Source organism: Cornus florida, unplaced genomic scaffold (genome assembly GCF_030987335.1).
Source record: "Cornus florida cultivar Cherokee Brave unplaced genomic scaffold, ASM3098733v1 CherokeeBrave_3.0.0_Hap2_Chr08, whole genome shotgun sequence".
Taxonomy (NCBI): domain Eukaryota; kingdom Viridiplantae; phylum Streptophyta; class Magnoliopsida; order Cornales; family Cornaceae; genus Cornus; species Cornus florida.
Genome location: NW_026775578.1, coordinates 19,527,423 through 19,547,108, shown reverse-complemented (window position 1 = coordinate 19,547,108; position 19,686 = coordinate 19,527,423). Strand labels below are relative to the sequence as shown.

Sequence of the window (19,686 nt, the reverse complement as noted above, 5' to 3'; positions counted from 1 at the left end):
ACTATTTCTTATGTGGATCTTCCATTACCCATTACTACAGATTCATTAGTTGTGCATACCATAGGTGTCACTAATGCTACTCTGCTTGAACACGGAGCTAGAGAAGGATTAATGGGACTTTTATGGGATTCGTGCTACACTTGCATGTAACCTCCCCCTTCCCCTATCTCCTCTCTTCTTTTATCAATTAGTGTAGGATGTTGAGCTTTCTTTTTTCTTGGATTACAGGATGCTCTTCTTTGATTTATTATTGTCTAGTGATTTTTGGATAGATTATAGTTTTTTTCTAGATACCTAATCTTTACATGGGTGCATCCTCGTAGGCGCTTTCTAGTTAAACTTTTAGTCTAAAATAATTCAGCACCGAAACTCTTAACTATTACCCTAATTAAGTAGATATGTTCTTACATTTATGTTTGTTCCGTGATCTTTTACACATTTTTAACTGCCTTGCTGCATGGGCATAAAGGTATGTAGATAGATTTTTGTAATGGCTTTCCTTAGTTAGAGGTTGATTAAGGGGAGAACTTCAGTTTCAGTGAATAGTAGGCCAAGCATGTCACATACAGGCAAATCTTCCTTTGTTCTGTTTTACTCATAATATCCCCATTTATTTGTACTTCTTTGTGATCTTTTATCGAAACAAGGGTTCCAAGATCAGTGCTGGTTTTCAGATTGTTAATTTTAAAATTCAGAATTTACTTGATTTACGTTGACCTGACCATCTTAAGGTATTTGTATCCTTGATTTTTGATGTTGTTTCCTCTCTTCCAGAGGGTAGAAACTATTCGAGATGCAATATTACGCCGGTTTCGCGATGATGATCTAAGTGTGGTTCAAGCAGCTCTGACTGTGGGTAGTTTGTCTGAAATTTTAAGTCCTGGATGTCTACTTGACGCACTTCAGAATGTGCTTCAACGATGCTTAGGCATTTTAATGTTGAGTGAGTTGATTATAATGCTTTCATTCCTCTTCTTAACTGTTTTTCTTTACATTTCTATATTGCACTTCACGATTATGTTCTAAATTCATGTTGATATTATATGGTTCATTGTGAATAAATGCCATCTTCATTGTAGAAAACGAAGTTAGGAAAAAAAAAGTAGAATAAATTTTCATACTCTTAAGGCTTATGTTGTACTCATTGGTACATCAATAATCAAATTTCCAATTCAGATGTCCTTTAAACTGATGTGATGACTGCATTACGGCTGATAGCTACTTTCGGTGTCATTTCTGCTTGCTAGTAAATCTGCCACTTGCCATGCATTGCAGTTGAACCATGATCATTTTTTCAGTTGGTTAAAATTATCAATTTATCTGAAGGGTCTTTCAATCACTTATTTCTGTTTGGCTTTCATGACTATGCTAAGTACAAGTTGCAAAGAATTCACTAATTGAATGAATAGGTGGTGGTATTAGAAGAAGATAGATAACTATGTAAATTCCAAAGCCTAAGGTTATCTGTCCTAAAAATCAATTCCAAAGCCACCGGTTGGCCAAACAACTATAGATTGGGGCTTTTCTCAATCAGTAGTTGTGGGATAATAACATTCACCAGACATGACAACTTCAATGAAGAAGACGATTGATATTGTTTTTTGAAAATACAGCTCCAATTGTATAGCATTTTCCCTCCAATTGTAATTACATGGTGGAGATGGTTGATTTTTTGGACTCTCGGAGTGTTAAGAGGCCCTTCTTGGCCTCGTGTAGCTTCTGAGGGATGCGTTCCCCTTTTGAACGCCTTTTTAATACAACCTGATAAAAAAAAATAAAAAAAAAAAAGTCAATTCCAATGCCGCCGGTTGGCCAAAAAAATAAAATAGATGTAAGACACCTTTGAAGGCGCATTCACTTTGCCAATTGTTTTCCAAAGAGCCTGCATGGCATTCTATAATAAGATCTTATGCCGAACTGGCCACTTCTGCAAAATTTCTTTGAAGGCAACTTCATTTGTAGTTGCACAGGTTCAGCCAACCTGGATGTTGGGTGCGATGAGTTTGGTACGGCATAATCCCTGATTTCATTCACTTAAAGTGGTTGTTTTCAAATTTGGACCTACATTCTCATGCTTGGTGGCCTCAGCGTTTATCATCACATCAATAATTAGCCCTTAATTCTTTGCTTATTAATTCCATAACATTAAAGTAATGCGTAACCTGCATGCAATCTTACTTTAAATTTTCTAGATAAAATAATGGAAGAATTGGAAGTTCAGACTTTAGAATAAAATATTAGTTGCTTAATTAGAGAAATTTAACACAACAGTTGGCTAGCATCAGATTAAGTCTTCTTATAATGAGGGAAAATAATCAGGAATGCTGCTTCATTGGGTTGGCATCGTAAAAAATAAGGGTTTTAACTTTCTTTATCAGGATACTCTTAAAAGTTAGGAAATAGTGGGTTTATATGGAGCTCTCTTTCAATCTGCACTTGCATTGCAGGTAGTCCAGCTAGCACATCTCTTGCTGCTGATGTTGCAGTGTCGTGCTTGGATCTTGCAATTTCAGACTTCCAAAATCAGGATGAATTTGTGCAGAAACTTTCTACATTGATGTTTCCCATACTCTTGATTCGACCAAAGGTTTCCTTTGTTCTCAACTTGCGATTTTTTTATTTTATTTTTTTCTATCTAGAATATAGGGATACATCAATTCACTCTTTCAGTGTTTATTGTTAGCATGTCCATTCATTTTTTTTATACCAAATGCAGACTTTGAAGTTGAATTTGAAGGCATTGTATCTGGCCAAGGAAGTAAAGTGGCCTTTCTACAGGAATCTTGTCATTGCCTCTGGCCTAAAGGAGGTGATAATTATTGTAGAGCTTCTTAATGCAGCAGTAATCTTGATCTTTCCATGTAATTTATGTGCATAGGGGTATGAGATGCAGTTACAGTAATGCGTGATTGGGTCGGAAATTTATGGCCCTGTGAGGTCTCCCCGGGGTTTTTGAGAGGTGTCGAAGGTGTAAATAATCAGAAGTCCAAATGATTTTGTTCTGGATGTTGATGTCATTGATTTTTTCTCTTGCTGATCTTGTTGGGTTTCAGATTTCTAATGTTGTGTCTTCTGTTAGAACGTCTCATTCCAGAAGTAACATTGGTCATTATGGTTTGCTTATATTCTTCAGTATCTTGTCTTCTTGTTATTAGATCAGTTAATTGCTTCTTCCTTTGAGAGCCAAGTCTTATTTAAATTAAATTCAGTCTATAATATCATGACATCCTATGAGTTGGATTTTGATGGGCTTTTTTATATAATTGGGATTCGAGCCCTCTATTTTATCAGTGAGAAACAGTATTCCTAGCAAGTTTGGAACTTGTCAACCATGTTTAGGCTGTCACTTTGAATTTATAATTTCATAAACTTCTTTTTCCTAGTGGTGTCTCTGAAGCTAGCCAGAGTTTACTTAGGTGGAGGTAAAAATAGTACAATAGGAGGGCGATCTGTTGTTGTGGACATGTATGTTGGCATGTTCTTGGCGCAGCCTTTTCCCAAAAAAAAAAATGAAACCTACACTTTGGCGCAACAGAAGAGGAGAGAGGAGGAAGAGGATTTTATTTATTTATTTATTTACTATGGAGGACATAGCTATGTCACTCATTGACAGTGATTACCAGTTCTTTTTCTCTACGTGTATCCTCACCTGCTGTGACCACCTCCGCTTCTCTTTATTCTACTATTTTGGGATTGTCAGCCACACCATCCGTTTGAGACCTACAAGATCACTCCCAAGTGAGAGGGAGCGAAAATGGGAGTACCCAGCTGTCTCCTCATTGACCATGACTACCTCCACTCCTCTTCTATTTCTCTCGGCTTGTCAGTCATATTGTCCATGTGAGCCCTACAAGAGCTCTCCCAACTATTTCCTGTCCCTTTCTTCTACTTCTTCTTTGGGCTTTGTCAGCTACATTCTCCTGTGAGTGGAGGTCTTAGCTTGTCCTATTCTTTTTGTTGTAATTTGTAATTCAACCCAATATTGTATTATGTTCGACAAACTGTCTTTTTAAATATAAAAGCTTCATAAAACCTCTCACCTTTGACACTTATTGCGAATCTTTTCCATCAAATAACATGCACATATGGACAAATCTTACATGTTCCTAGTAGAGAAGGTAAGGATCATTATAATAAAACATGATTATTTGATACTAAAAGTCATTTATATGTATAACTGGCCGTGTTTCCTTTTTTGATGTTTAGGCTTGGTGTAGGATTCCTCGTGTCTGTATCAACATTTGACACCCGTGTATTTTTTAGGGTTGGTGTAGAACTTCTAACATGCTGCATGCTAATAAAAAAATAAAAATAGAATGAAAGTCTTTGATACTCGACAAATCTTAAATGTTCCTAGAGTAGAGAAGGTAAGGATCATTATAATAAAACATGATTATTTAATACAAAAAGTCATCTATATGTGTAACTGGCCATGTTTACTTTTTTGATGTTTAGGCTTGGTGTAGGATTCCTTGTGTCTGTATCAACATTTGACACCCGTGTATTTTTTAGGGTTGGTGTAGAACTTCTAACATGCTGCATGCTAATAAAAAAAATAAAAATAGGATGGAAGTCTTTGATACTCCTGAGGTGGTGTCATAATGAGGATTCATGTACTTTCCTTTTTGAGCACCAGGCTAATAATTGTTCTATTATTTTATATCGTATAACCAAATCTTTACCTCTTGTTTTATTTCTTGATTATTATTTCACAAACATGTATTTGAGTTTGGGGCAGCAGAAGTTGGTACTTAGCTAGGCCCTATCAGCACCTTTGATTAATGGGAACCAGTACTAGTAGGTGGTCTTTCTCTTCATGCATAACTATAACAATAAGTTAGGGTGTTTAGTATTATAAGCATTTAGTGTTAGCTCCCATGCCACGATTTTCTAAACCTGGTCTCTGACACTTGTATAGCCTAAACCTTCTCTAACTATAAGTAAATGAAGGCCTTGTTTTAGCTTCTTTTAATTCTGAAGAATAAAAATAAGATCAATGGTTTCAAGTAAAAACCTTTTTTTTTTTTTTTTTTTCCAACACTGCATGGATATGCGCCAAATGCTTGATTTGCCTCAGATGGCCACAAAATTGTTCACATATCAGTAGGATATGACTAAGTCACCCGCGATAAAAGAAAAATCTGCCTATAAATTTTTGCTTTATTGGTCACCTATGAGATTTCAGAAATGAATAATCATTTTGTAGAGGTATGTATAATTTGTTGGTGCTGGATAACTTTGGGATTTTCTTGCTTGCTCCTTGCATTTCTGATTTAATAGTTATTAATTTGTTTCTAATAATAATGAAATCATTGATCATGTTTATTTAAATTTTGTTCATTCTTCTACAAATTAATTTTGAAATTGTTGGAAATTATGCAGAAATGGGAACATGGACACATTACTTCAATAAATATGGACACAATTAGTCGGTTGGCAGAAACATTCTTGATGTGCCCTGAAGAATACATGCCTTGGCTTGTTGAATGCTGTGAATTTCTGGAGCTGTCAAAGACATTATTCTTCTTGGTCTTGTTGCAGTCTTTCATGGCGCCCAAGATTGGTAGACTGCTCCATCTTCATTTCTTAATCTGTACTGCTGTTTTGCCTGCAGTGTCCTCATGTTTATCAATTTATTTAATTATCTGCTTGTAGGGCATGAAATGACGAGATTTTATTTTTATTTTTATTTTTATTTTTAAATTTGGAATCCTGTCCCATATTTTAATGTCAGGATCTATATCTGAATTCAAATTTGACTCGGATCCTATGGGCATAATCCATTTAATCCATGTATAAAGTGGGCTTGGTTTGTAGTGATCCTCAGGTTAACCCGATCCGTTTTATCCCTAAACATATTGAGATCCAAGTACAAGGAGATCCATATTCTGTCCATTTTAAAATTAAAATCGAAACCAATAAAATGGATTTTAGTTCGATTAGATTTTGGGGGAGAGAAAACCAATTTCATGCCTGTTGGTGGTGCTTCTCTGCTTCCATTGCTTATTCTACCTTCACTGTAGTTATTTAATGGCCAATTGATCAGTAAATGATCCTTGAAGAAGTTTTACTTTGTGGGGACCAGTTGTGGTTGGTGGCCTTACTTAACTGTAGACTTTTGGAGAACTTAAGAAGTCATGGTCCCACACACACATATATTAAATGATTCTGGAATCTTTGTTGCAATATATGCATATAAAATAGGAACTATGTAGACATGGAAAAATATGTGCGCTGCCATGTTGTCGCATGAGGTTGGAGAGACCATGTCTTCAGGGATTGCTGTTTGAGAAATTTTGAAGGACAAAACTAGGAATCATTATGTTTTATTGTGGGATATTAAAAAAAATGCAATATATAATCTTATCTCTATTTTGAAGGATATCGCACAGGTTGGTGATTGAGTTTGTTTGTGGCAAGTTAGTGTTAATGTTAATTATTCTGTGCCTTGGAGGTTGAAATTCAACTTGCACCTTTGACTTTTCTAATCATCCTTGTGGATTATGTATTAGCCTTTTTATACAATCTCAGTCTGCCTGCTTAAATGAGTGGTTGAAATGTTATGTTCTATGTTGGTTACCAAATGCATGACATTGTTGAGATATGCTTAATTGAGGCAGGCTTGGACTGTAATGAATAATTTGCTTGTGTGAAGAAAAACTGGATTTTTTAGTCTGGGGCTTGTTAAGAGAGATCACTAAGAATATGCATTTTGAGGGACTGTGGCATGTGGTGTTGCAGTCTTGGATATGCCACAATATTTTTGCAGATGTTACAGGTGGTCACCCAAGCATTTCATTTTTTGTTGGGAAATTGCCCTGAAGCATCTATTCTATGGTGCATGAGTGGTGTCTGCAGAAACGAGCCAATTTCCTTTAGTTGTTTTCATGATGAATGTTGATGGATGTGGATATAAGCTCATGTTCTTTATACTAAATGTTTTAAGCAATTTACTTGGGTTGTTCATGCTACTACCTTTGCAAAAGACATTTTTCTTTTGTTGATGCGTTAGAGTATCCTTTTGTGATGTTGTTTTGTATAATTACTGGCATTGCCTTCGCCTTTTTGCCTTTTGAATGGATTAAAAAATTTCCCATATTTTACCTTTTATTTTTTTATTTTTTGCACGACAGACAGTGGTCGGTTCTACGCGTTATATGAAGCCTGCTTTCCAGTTCTGAAAATGGAGTGGAAAGTTTTGAAGTCTGAGGGTATTGGTGCATCGTTGGAAGAGGTATAGGAATAATTATCTTAGTTTATTTATTATTGTAGTACTATAATACTTGATTTATAGTTCCTTACTTTGGTTGTTGACTTCAAATTTTTCCCTTAATATTGGACTCTGCTATGTAATTACAGGCCAACACAAGAGTGCTGGATAGGGATTGCAAAACTTTTTTAAATCAGCTGGTCGGTACCAATTGCAAAGAATTGAATGCTGATATTCTGATTTGCTTATTTTGGAGATTACTTGAGGCATTTGTTTCAGCAGCGTCTCCAGATGATTCGTTGGTTCGTGATGCGTGTTTCTTTATTTTATCTACATCATTTGTCAGCAATACCTGTTTTATTGTCTCACTTATCTCTTCTTTATTTCTTGGTGGCTGAATTTAGTTATAATTGTCAATGCTGAATGTGAACTTATACTTGTTGCAGGGTCACAATGGGAAGTGGGCATGTACACTTCACGATCTGTTCATGTTCTTTGCAGCATCTCAGTCCAAGCATGTTTTCAAAAAGCATCTTCATTGTCTTGTAGGGACGTGCAAGACCTCTCTTGTCCAGTTTTTGTCCAAGTTTTTTACTGAAGAAGGTTTGATTTTGGCTTTTTCTTTTTTCTCCATCTATTTTGTTTGCAAACCTTATATGTTAATTTTCATGTGTTTAGTTGTTTATTACACTTGGCTGCTTTGGTTTGATTGGATGTAAGGACAGGATGAGCTATACATTATATATTCTTTGTTTGAATGCACTAGAAGTCTGGGATAAAGGTGTGCAAATAGGGAATCAGGAGGATGTCAATAATTGTTTTGAAGTTTGGAGTGCCTTAAAATTGCTGAAAGATGAACTTTTGTCCACCCTAATCTGATTCCCATCAGATTTTGGTTTTAAATTGGAATAGATATTGATTCAGATCATGGTCTTGAAAGTTGTTCCTGTACAAAAGTTGGAATGATAATAGCCCGGGGTATGGATATCTGAACATATATATTCGCTGAACCAAATTCAACTTTGTTTAGAAAACATTTAGGTGCTGATAAAATTGAAATTAAGTACTGATAATTTTATGAGCTGAATTTTAAGTGCTAATTATAAATAAAGATTTTTTTATAGTACTTTTTTGAATTTTAAGTGGTCAGTGAAAAGTGATGTCTTTTATCACTTTTTTTTTACCCTATATTAAGAACACTTGTTCGTTTAAGCTGTATCCTTATTGCATTATCGAATGCACTTAATTAAATAAGTGCTGAATGTATTCAGAATTAAGTGCTAAATAGGGTTGTCAAACATCTTTGTGTTTCTTGCATATGCTTCTTACTTAGCCGGCACCTTTCATGTTGGTTTCAATATTATGCATTTTGGTGTCTCAATGTTTGATGCTTTCCATTTTGCAGGTGTTTCTGTTACAGTCCAAGTTGAGAGTCTTTATTGCTTTGCGTTTCTTTGTTCTCAGTCTGAGGAGAGCCTATTTTTCAAACTGCTTGTCGAATTCCCTTCAATTCTTGTTCCTCTGTCTAGCGATGACCAGGTTTCTGAACTTATTCTTGACTCCACTTGTGCTATTTGAAGTCTTAGTAAGAATTTTACATTAAAGAAGTACATTATTTCATGTCCCCTTTGGCTATGAAAGCTAATATAGTACATTCATCTTTTTGCCGCGAATCTATTTTCCTTTAGTTAAATTACTATGAATTAGTACTTATTGTCTTATTTCTTCAGGATATAAGGACTGCTGCCATGAACTGCATTGAAGGACTCTGCACACTGTGGCCTCGTGTTAATGTTCCTAGATGGAAAAATGGTAGCACCCTTCTGTTAGAACAACTCTTTCAGTGCTATCTATTCTTTCTGAGTTGCCTTAATTGTTGGCATTCTCTAATCTAGAAATTTGGCAGGAAGCAATGCGATATGGAGTCATTTTCTTGGGGAAATTTTGGGCTTAATTGTTCAGCAAAAAAGGCTTATTCTATCAGACAGAAATGGTCTTTCCTCATTTTTAACATCTTTGCTCAGCTCCTCGTATCATTCCATTTTAGTTCCAGAGACTATCGTACAGAGGTTTTCTTCTTATTTTATTGCTAGTTTTCATTATAATCACGTGCATGATCATGATCATCATTTTGTCATCTTCACTTCCTTCACCAAGACTATAGTGCATTATATGTCACGGATGTTTGTGGTATAAAATGGGATGCTTCCCTCTTTTCTAGCTATGCAATATTTTCTGTTACGTGTCTTTCCGACTTGATTATTATAACGGTTTGTAACATTGAAATCTGTGTTCTCTCCACCATCCCCCAGAGAGGAAAAAAATAAAGAAAGAAAGGAAAAGGTGTAGAATTATTGTTCATCATATTAATTTCTATCAAAAAACAAGTTTCATTAAGAGAGTGGAATACAGTGAGATGAGATTCTTAGATAATCTGACGGGTCATTTCTAATATGCCCGAGTTTAGTTTATGTACCTTGTTGCGAGCTCTTAATGTGGCGACTTTGTGGGCGGGTGCGGGGTACTGGCATGCTACGGGTGCACGATCCCACATCGCCTAGGTGTGGAAAGCGAAAGTGCTATATATGTAGGATTGGTAATCTCCAAATGGTATGAAGCCGTTTGGGGTAAAATCGAAGAACAAAACTGTGCGGGCTCGAGCCTAAAGTGGACAATATCATACCATGTGGAGTGGACCATTACAAACGGTATCAGAGTTTGACCTAGATGGAAGTGTGCCAATGAGGACGTCGGGCCTCTTAGGGACGTGGTGGATTGTGGAGACCTTATGGGCAGGTGCGAGGCACTAGTAGGCTATTGTTACAAGTGGCCATTTGTACCACATCGGATCCGGATGAGAAAGTGATTGGGTATAAATGGGTGAGTATGTAGCACTACCCAACAACTTGAGCTTTTGAGTAAATGGGCAAGCGCCCACCTGTTATAGTTGGTATCAGAGTCAAACCCAATCCTTGATCCAATGTCACGCCAAATGCTCAGTCCGGAAAGCGTCCGGGTGAGCCACCCCAGGTAGGCAAGGTGGCCCGACCACAACGAGGGCGTTGCGAGTTCAGGTGGGGGAGAATGTTACAAGGGGCTATTTGTCCCACAATGGATCCGGATGGGAAAGCGATTGGGTATAAATGGGTAGGTATGCAGCACTACCCAACAACTTGAGCTATTAGGTAAATGGGTAAGCACCTGCCTGTTACAGCTACCATGTTGGCAAGCTATGGGTGCACAATCGTCAATCTCATATCACCTGGGTACAGAAAGGGAAGTGCTATATATGTAGGATTGGTAATCTCCAAATGGTGTGAGGCCTTTTGGGATAAAACCCAAGAACAAAACCGTACGGGCTCGGGCCAAAGCGGACAATATCATACCCTGTGGTGTAGTGGGCCATTGCACTTATGGTTATGGAGGCTTTGTGGCTGCTTTGATTCCATCTCGTCCAATCAATGCATGCTTGTCTGGTTTTTCAAACATTAATGTCCCACAGTAATTTTAGAATTTACTAATATCTAATTTTTATGCATATTATTGAGCTAAAAAGTATTCTATTTTGCATGGCTTTTCAGGTTTGATCAATATACAAAAGATGAAATACTGGATTATATTCTAGTCTCTGCACTAAAACTTTCTAATTATGCAAAGGTAAATGCTCCATTAATCAGTTTTCTTGTTCATCGCTTGCAAGTTATGTATAGATGAGCCTGGTTTTGGAGATTAATTATTTGCAAAGTATTTTCTTTATTTCTGTAATGTATGTCAGCATCGTAATTGTTTTGGAGAAAGGAGTAATGAGATTGAGGTTTTTGGCAGCTAAGAATTCTATTTTTGCTCAAAGGAGTAGGGAATAGAATTTTCCGTGTTAAAGATGTTGAGTGTTTGCTGTCTGACCTATTGACAAAACGCTGTCAATATCTTATTGGGGTTGATAAATCCTGCCATAAATTGTCAAAGACTGACATTGAAATCCTATGCCTTTTACTGGAGGTAAATTGAAGTATTCTTTATATATATATATATTATTGCCTTAAATACGTTTACTGTCTTGTGCTTCTTTAAATTGTATTGAGAATTCCATCTCCCATGTGTACTAGAGCTGTGCTGTGCAGTCATCATCATTCAATGGACATGCTTTTGATGATCATTTATTGAAGGCCTTGCAGGTAAGTTGATATCTGAAACTTCTCTTTTTTATTTGGCGTTTGTTTATTTATTTATTGATATTTGAATAAGCATGCTGTTTTTCCAGTTAGATGGTATGTCCTCTGAAGAGCCTGCCGCTGTACAGCCTTGTATAACTGTGCTAAGAACTCTCAGCAATTCCCTTTATGGAGGTTTGAAGACTGAGACACAGGTAACTTTTATCCATTTACCAGAAACTTGCCCAGATTTTATTTATCAATGATTAGTTCTGCAGCCTAAATTTTAGTAGGTAACTGATGGATGGAGCTAGGGTATAGTGTGTGTGTGTGTGTGTTTTTTTTTTTTTTTTTGCGCGTGCGCCCGCGGGGGGGGGGGGGGGGGGGGGGTTGGTTGGTTGGTTCAGAAAAATTGAATATATGTAGGTATGTATGAACAAACTTTCTGATGACTCCTTTGTCATCTTCTACTCTCATGTCCAGTCCTTTATTTAAACCTTTCTACAGCTATTGTATTATTTTTGTTTTTTCATGGTCAAGCTTTTGTAAGTCATATAAATCTTTAATTTGATTTTTCTTTGCAATATTCTTTTTTCGTTCTAATTTTTATCCAAATGTAAAAGATTATTTATTCACATGTTGTCCAGTGTTGAACATGTGATCGAAATAAAGAAATTTATTATTAATTTGTTTTTATTGAATATAATTCCTTTTAATGCTTAGCAAAATAAGTAGATGCACACAAATATATTTTTGGATTCATGAAATTAACATAGCAGGCTGACTTGGTAAGAATAGTAAAAGCTCATTCTGTGAAGCATAAGAATGTGGATGGATCTGCACGTGAATAGCCACCTTATATGCAATAAGAATTAGTGCTTTACCCGTCCACTCCTCCATACCGCATAAGCAGAAACGATACTTGCTAATGGTCTCTCTCTCTCTCTCTCTCTATATATATATATATATATATATATATAGATATAAATCTTTTCGATTCGAGAAAAAAAATATTAGGTTTTGGCACATGGAATTTGAAGTCCATGTGCGAGTGAAGATTAGTAAGACTATATTTTATTACCTTAGCTATGCATAAACCTTTTTGTTAATCTATCACATAAATGGATTAATACACTCTGAACATTTCTCACTAGTCAAACTTGGAGGTCAAGGGAGAAATAAATATTTTATAGTTTTGAAGGTCCAATCCAATTAGCTTATTAAAGCATCTCTAGATTCTCTACCCTAATCTTCAATTCGTGGCACATTAAACACACAGTTTTGGCATATAGGTTTCTTCTAACCGAATTTAGTTCTCATTTGACATAGAATCATATATGTCAAATTTGGTATACACATTGTGTTTATTTTCAAATTTTCAGGTTCAAATGTTTAAAAAGCTGAAATGGACTATCAAGGTTACTCAACTTAGGCAGTGCTTTATCATCTAGAAATGTCGTTAACAGTAATCAAGTTGGAGTAACTAACCTTTTATTTTCACTACAGAAAAATATTAAAATAATGGCCATATGATTTTTCTCTCATGAAATCACTCCATGTTGAGAAATCATATGGGTTCTAGTTGCCATCTATGATGTGATCTTAATATTATTGTATATCACTAGCTGTTGGCTTAATTGTAATGTCCTGCTTTTCCAGTAGGGAGTTTCAGGGTTCAGCTCCCAATTAGTATGGATGTGTGCATTACATATCAAAAGGATTGATAAATACCATTGACATTTATGGGGTTTTCATTCTTTATTTTCTACTATCATGTTATAGCTACTTTTTTCTTTTTAATGTAAATTATATTATGAGGCACCATTTCAGCTGACAACATTCTTGATTGAATTCATAGATTGAAGGATTCTATTGATTTTTCTCTTCAGTTCCCAGCACCCTATTACCTTTTGTTATTTAAATGAAACTACAAGCTGGTTCCCAATTTATGAAGTGGATTTTCATTTAATTTCTCATTTTGACAGGATCTTCTATTTCAAAATCTTGTGTTTCTGTTTCGGAATGCTAATGGTGATGTACAAAGTGCTACAAAAGAGGCGTTGCTGCGTTTACATGTTTGTTCCTATCTCTCTTAGATTGATCTTGTTATTGTTTGAACTTATTGTTTTGGTTACTTTTTATTTTACTCAAATAACTTGGACAATTTCTTTACTCTGTCCTTTATGTGAGCATTAGATTGTTTTATCGTGGCAAGCTCAGTCTGGTCATGGAAGTTTGTATGAATTAGTTCCACCTTGGCAAATCTGTACTCTGTTCATCTACTTTTAATGCCAAGCGGTTACTCATACTACGAACAGTTCATTTTTAAACAACGGGTGTAGCTTTGAATGAGTTCTACCAGAAGTTATTAACGTAGACAATCATTTGATCCTGTCAGATCAGATAACTTGAGTTATTTTATGATAAATTCTTGCGAGCTGTAAATCTGAGTTAATTTTTCTTTGAACTAAGTTATCATATTATCTGTTTGTGCTGGACTTTCTTTTCAAAATTCTTGTATGGGTTGTTCCAATCATCTCTTCTATAATGGAAACATAATATTCTGAATGAGTATTTTTAAGTTCATCAAGGATTTGCTGTGGGCATTCCCCTAATGAACTTTGTTTTGCCGGTGGTGCTTATAAGTGAGGCTATGAAGCATGGATATGGACACGGGTATGACATGATACGAACATGACTATATGACAAATATATAAAAAAATAAAAAATAAAAAAAAAGTGTCCCAAACATGTCTCTGGCTCCCTGCAGTGTCCCACTAAAAAGAATAATAATAATTCAAACTCCTTGACGCTCCATAGCCTTGTTAGGCACATGTCCACCATGTCCCATTCGTTCATGTCGGGAACGTGTCCAATACCGTCACGACACCCTCTTGGGGACTGCTTTGCTTTCTAGGTGAAAGGTGGATGGCTCACAATCCATATGTTGCATCTTGCAACTTGGAAAACTATAGGGGATATACTGTGTGTAGTAGTGAGCTGTTGGAACGGCAAAGGCCGAACGATGTTCTGTAAACAAAAGCTAGGGCGAACATATAACGCTACACTACTGCATGAAGCTCTTGCCATTGGAGGGTTGGGAAGGGTTTGTTGGAAATTGTGTCTCAAATTCGTATTCTAATTAGGTTTCTCTTTTAGAGTTGTATTCAGTAAGGAAATTTCTTACTCCTTTTGTCCCAAAAAGAATCTCTCTTTTGGGATTAAACAAGTAATCCTTGTCCAACAAGGAAGTGAGTTTGTAACTCTATAAATAGATAACTTAGGTTTTGGATTGAGACTTATGAGATTGAGAGTGATGTAGTCGAGGGAGTTGATGGGTAGAGGTAATACGAGTAGGAAAAACACCGATGACATTGTTAGCGAGGAGATAGGCTCGTGGAGTGGTACATGGTGAAAAGACGTGTACGAGGTGTTGATACTCTATTGTTGTAATATCTCTACGAATCATAGTGGAATCTCTTCTCATCCATGGACGTAGGCCGGTTTTGGCTGAACCATGTATATCTTGTGTTTGTATGTGATTGCTTTGTTGGGTTTCATGGGATCTTTGTATTCGTGTGCTTCTGCTGCTCATCAGGGTTGACATTGAGAGTAATACTGGGAGAAGAGGAAGACCAAAATTAACGTGGGTAGAGTAAGGAAGGATATGATAGCATGTGGATTGACCGAGGCTATGGCTTAAATAGTGCAGAATGGAAACATAGGATTCATGTAGTCTACCCCGAGTAGTTGGGAAAAGGCTTGATTTTTGTTGGAATCCGCGACCTCTAGGTCACAATGGGGCAGTCTTTACCGTTGAGTCAAGGCCTGGACCAACCCACTGGACCTGACAGAATACTAAGAGGGCTAATGGGGTGGAACTTGGTTTGGTTGTAAATCGATTGGGTATGGCAAGAAACAGTTTAATATTCTATTATGCCTGTTGTGAATGATTAAAGAGGCATAATGTATGATTTCTATTATCATGCTATTCTGCTATGTAACATCATCATCATAAAGTACTGATCCTGACAATCCCTTAGATAAGGACCCTGAAGTGGAAGGGGTATTAAAGTTCTCTTCGTCCAAATATGTGTGAGATTTTAACAATATTTTAGTAGCCAAATAGCCTATTGGTGTAAAGTTCTTATGCAGTCATACGAGAGATCTGTGAGTGAATTTCACCTCATCAAGGATTTGGGTGTTACAGAAAACAAAAAATAAGAGGTCAAATGGTTCTAGCCTTTGGCTAACAAGCTTGAGAATTCAAGTTTTAGATGGAGAATAACATTCTCATATAAAAAAAATATGAAGGTGAGGTCGTACCAGTCTACTCTTCCCATAACCCCCAAACTGAAAGTACCATCATTAAAACAGCAGCCATTTTAGTAGTCACCTTTATATTTTTGTTGTTTTTAGATGAATTTGAAGCCTAGTGACTGCCATATCTATGTTAATGACATTTCTAACTTTTTGAAATATCCTTGTTGGACATACGACAGCTAAGAATGATTGATGCCTGTAACCAATATGTTTATAATTCGAGTACCATGTGATTATACATTAAACTTTATTATTATGTACATTTTGTTAAATGAATGCTTGGAAATCATAGTATGGCCGTGTTGTATGTATGTTACACCAAAGCACATTGAATGTATGTTAAACGAAAGCACAATTTCTCTCTTTAAAATAATAATTAAAAAAAGTTAAAAAATATTGTTTAGATTTGTCCCCTTGTTGTGTATACCTTGACGCAATACACGCACTGAGTCCATGCAACATCTACTCTGTCTGACGCACATTACCCATCCAGTAAAATTGTTTGTAAAATGAGATCTTTTGTTTATAAATACTAGCTAGTGATAAAAGTTTTGTATTCACTTGCCATTCTCTAAATCTTTATGTTGTCTTGACTCGAGAATCACTAAAGAAAAGACTTGTTACCGTTATATATTCCATTTAGAGACTTGGTAACTTCGTCAGATGTTTCTTTTTATGTATGTTGAGAAGGTTGCTAGCTTTTGTATGGCTCCACCTATTTCTAATTTTGTATTTCTTTATTTGAAACTTGCTTTATTCAAACATTGTTTTATTTTGCTTCAGTTGAGCAGTGTGTGAATAACCCATCGGCGTCTCTCTAATTATTATGGCTTTGCTCTAATTTTGCAGGTTACCAGCTCCATTGTTGGTCGGATGCTTGATTTCTTTTTTGAGCAGGAAGATCGCATGATTGGTTCAGCATTTGGGAAGAAGAAAAAGAAATCAATAACAGATCAGAATTGCGAACTAAAGCATGGTTTCAATTGCAAAGGCGAAAATGCACTTACATTCCTTAGCTCTCTCCTTGATATTTTGCTTCTGAAGAAAGACGTAGAGGACAGGTCTTCTATAATTATTATACCTATATTTTGATTATCTGGAATGCTTGTTTATTGTAATGACCCATGTCTTTCCCCCCACCCCCTTCTCTTTTTTTACTTTTTCTCAATTTGTTCATCTTCAGAACTGCTTATATAGTTGGACTAATTATATCCCATCCTTCGTTTCTCAGAACTTCTCTTATAGGGCCTTTATTTAAGCTTGTCCGCAAAATCTTTATAGATACTGGGTCCCACAAAGCTACTGACCAGGATGAGAAATATATAGCAGCTTCTTCTGGTCTCTCTCAAAGTATTTCCAGCACATGTTATATTCAACAGACACTATTATTGATTCTTGAAGATATTTGTGCTTCATTCTTAACTGTTACTCCAGTAAAGGTTTGCATCCTATTTATTGAATCCTATGATATCTCCTGGTGACTCAAATGTGATCTTCTTTCGTCTCTTTTTCTTAATCTCGAGTGACACTAGTTTCATGGCAGGATGAGACAGTTAATAACATTGATTTGAAACTGTTAGTCGAATGTGCCCGTGCTACAAAGGATGGAATCACCCGCAATCATGTATTTTCATTGTTATCTACTACTGCAAAGGTCATTCCAGACAAAGTTTGGGACCACATACTAGACATTCTCTCAGTTATTGGGGCATCTGCTGTGGCACAGGTTTGTTGATATTTTTTATTGGCCTTGTGTAAGTTGCCTTATTTTATGAAAGCACTTTATTATTATTATTTTTTTTTAGTAAAATATTGAGGGTCAAACCAGTCATCTTGTATGCCAGATTTGATCTTCAGGATCAAAGTACGATTGTACTTGAAATCTGATGCAACTTTTGAATGTCAAACCAGTCAATTCTTGAAGTGCAATTTTAGATATTTAGTGTATGTGCATGAACACTTTGGTTAATTTATTCTTTTGTCTAGTATGACAGCCATTCACAACGTGTATTTGAAGATCTTATATCTGCAATTGTTCCATGTTGGCTATCTAAGTCCGAAAGCTCTGAAAAATTGCTTCAGGTATTTTTGTAATCTCAGCCATATTTTCTACTCTGCTTACCTTTAGCAAGTTTTGGTATACTTGAGTGCTGACTGTTGATTTTTCCCTTCAGATATTTATAAATGTATTGCCTGAAGTTGGTGAGCACAGAAGGCTGTCAATTATTGTGCATCTCTTGAGGTATGTTTGTTAAATTTGATTCTTCCTTTGAATATTTAGGTTCTGCTTAAAGTTGACACGCTTGCCTTACAGGACTTTAGGAGAACGTAGTAGCTTGGGTTCATTGCTTGAACTCCTTTTCCGTTCATTTGCATCAAGAAAAAGATCATCTTTTCCCAGCAATAGTGTGCACTCGATGGATGGTTTTACTTCTATTACTCATACAGACTGGGAGTACGCATTTGCGGTGCAAGTATGTGAGCAGTACTCATGCATGATATGGCTTCCTTCTCTTGTTATGCTGCTTCAACATGTAAAAATGGGTTCTTGGGGTGAAGAAATGTGTATGGAACTGCTTATTGCAATGCAATTCATTGCAGACAAATTGCAAGATCCTGAACTTGAATTCAAGCTTGTTTCTGGGGAAGATTCAGATAACATTCAGGTATACAGTAATTATTCTTTTGATTTTGTTCAGTTCCTTGATGAATGGTAGGCCTTACGTAGCTGGCAATGTAGCATTTTGATACCCATCACCACTACATTTGTGCTTTGTCTGTCTGTCTCATGTTACAACATATAACATATGCAAGATGTTAATGCCTCGACCTCGAAATAAAGAACATTTTGTTTCTTTGATTCTTTTATTAGTTTGTTGATGCCTAGAGATGTGTTATTTCTAGCTGGATTTTATGTGGCAAGTGTAGGAACTTCTGTTTTATTATGCGCTTGATGCAAATTAATAAGATTCATATGTACTAGAAAAATGAATATACCTTGCTCTGAAGCAGGAAGGCCTGCATATTCGGTTTATTACTGTGTCAATTCTTGTTTGTTGTGGAATGGTTTTGCCCTTGGGGTTACATGTATTTAACGTCTTGTAACTTGAACAGAAGGAGGTGTTATTGTTTTCTTAATTTTTTTCTGAGAAAGGCATAGATATTATATGATTTTGCAGTGATTTTGCACAAGCTATAAACCCCAACCCACCCCCTTTTTTTGCTTCTCAAAAAGTATGTTCATGAGAAATGTATGGGAATTACCTCTTCAAATTGAAGCGTGTAAAATTCTAGTCTGGGCGTATGAGCACTTAATTTTGCTAGTTTTAAACCTACTGTAAAATAAACTTAAGTAGGCAATAAAATGCCCGTTTGCAAGTTTCAAATTTTTTTTTTTTTTTTTTTTTTGGGGGGGGGGGGAGCTGACATTATACTCCAAGAGAGGATTAAAATAGAATCTAGGTCAGTAATACATGATACAATTCTGAGTCTGTTATGCTGTACTTTCAATACCTCATTAGTAATTCTTGACTTGGACATATCTTCACGACAATTTAATTACCTCTGCAGAGAACACTTGGAGCACTTATGGAGCAGGTTGTTTCTCATTTACATCTGGTTGACTCAAAAAGAAAGCAAATACCTGTTCCTGCTGGAATCAGGAAAGAACTAAAGGAGCGTATGCATACTGTTTTAAAATCTATTACAAAAGCCCTGGTTCCAATGGCATACTTCAAAGGCATTATTGAATTGCTGGCCCATGCAGATAGAAATGTGAGAAGGAAGGTAAGAAGTGCAGCACTTGTCATTGTCATTTATTGTTTTTGTACTAAAGGGAATGTAAGCTGAATATAAAGTAATAGTACCTTATGGGACTGTGACACACATCTTAGTTGGATAGAGCAATTATCTGAATTACAGGATTTTCATGAGGGTTCCCTGGTCTAGAAGTTAGTGTAACAATCCCTTCTGTCAGTTCCTTTGGATTGTTTGAAAATGTAG

General features: G+C 36.1%; 1 protein-coding gene across 1 annotated transcript in view; it reads left to right on the top strand.

Annotated features, from left to right (window-relative positions):
- The window catches only part of LOC132270639 (uncharacterized protein At3g06530), a 34,839-nt gene that overhangs the window by 8,520 nt on the left and 6,633 nt on the right, over positions 1–19,686 (top strand). Inside the window, exons 13-34 of the mRNA XM_059771819.1 lie at positions 775–943; positions 2,448–2,587; positions 2,717–2,809; positions 5,383–5,563; positions 7,134–7,234; positions 7,360–7,512; positions 7,657–7,813; positions 8,616–8,749; positions 8,941–9,022; positions 9,117–9,279; positions 10,792–10,867; positions 11,036–11,209; positions 11,317–11,385; positions 11,472–11,576; positions 13,347–13,436; positions 16,534–16,745; positions 16,916–17,123; positions 17,228–17,410; positions 17,671–17,766; positions 17,859–17,926; positions 17,999–18,350; positions 19,255–19,470. Of these exons, the coding sequence (XP_059627802.1) occupies positions 775–943; positions 2,448–2,587; positions 2,717–2,809; positions 5,383–5,563; positions 7,134–7,234; positions 7,360–7,512; positions 7,657–7,813; positions 8,616–8,749; positions 8,941–9,022; positions 9,117–9,279; positions 10,792–10,867; positions 11,036–11,209; positions 11,317–11,385; positions 11,472–11,576; positions 13,347–13,436; positions 16,534–16,745; positions 16,916–17,123; positions 17,228–17,410; positions 17,671–17,766; positions 17,859–17,926; positions 17,999–18,350; positions 19,255–19,470 (3,222 nt within the window). The remainder of the gene's footprint in view (positions 1–774; positions 944–2,447; positions 2,588–2,716; positions 2,810–5,382; positions 5,564–7,133; positions 7,235–7,359; positions 7,513–7,656; positions 7,814–8,615; positions 8,750–8,940; positions 9,023–9,116; positions 9,280–10,791; positions 10,868–11,035; positions 11,210–11,316; positions 11,386–11,471; positions 11,577–13,346; positions 13,437–16,533; positions 16,746–16,915; positions 17,124–17,227; positions 17,411–17,670; positions 17,767–17,858; positions 17,927–17,998; positions 18,351–19,254; positions 19,471–19,686) is intronic.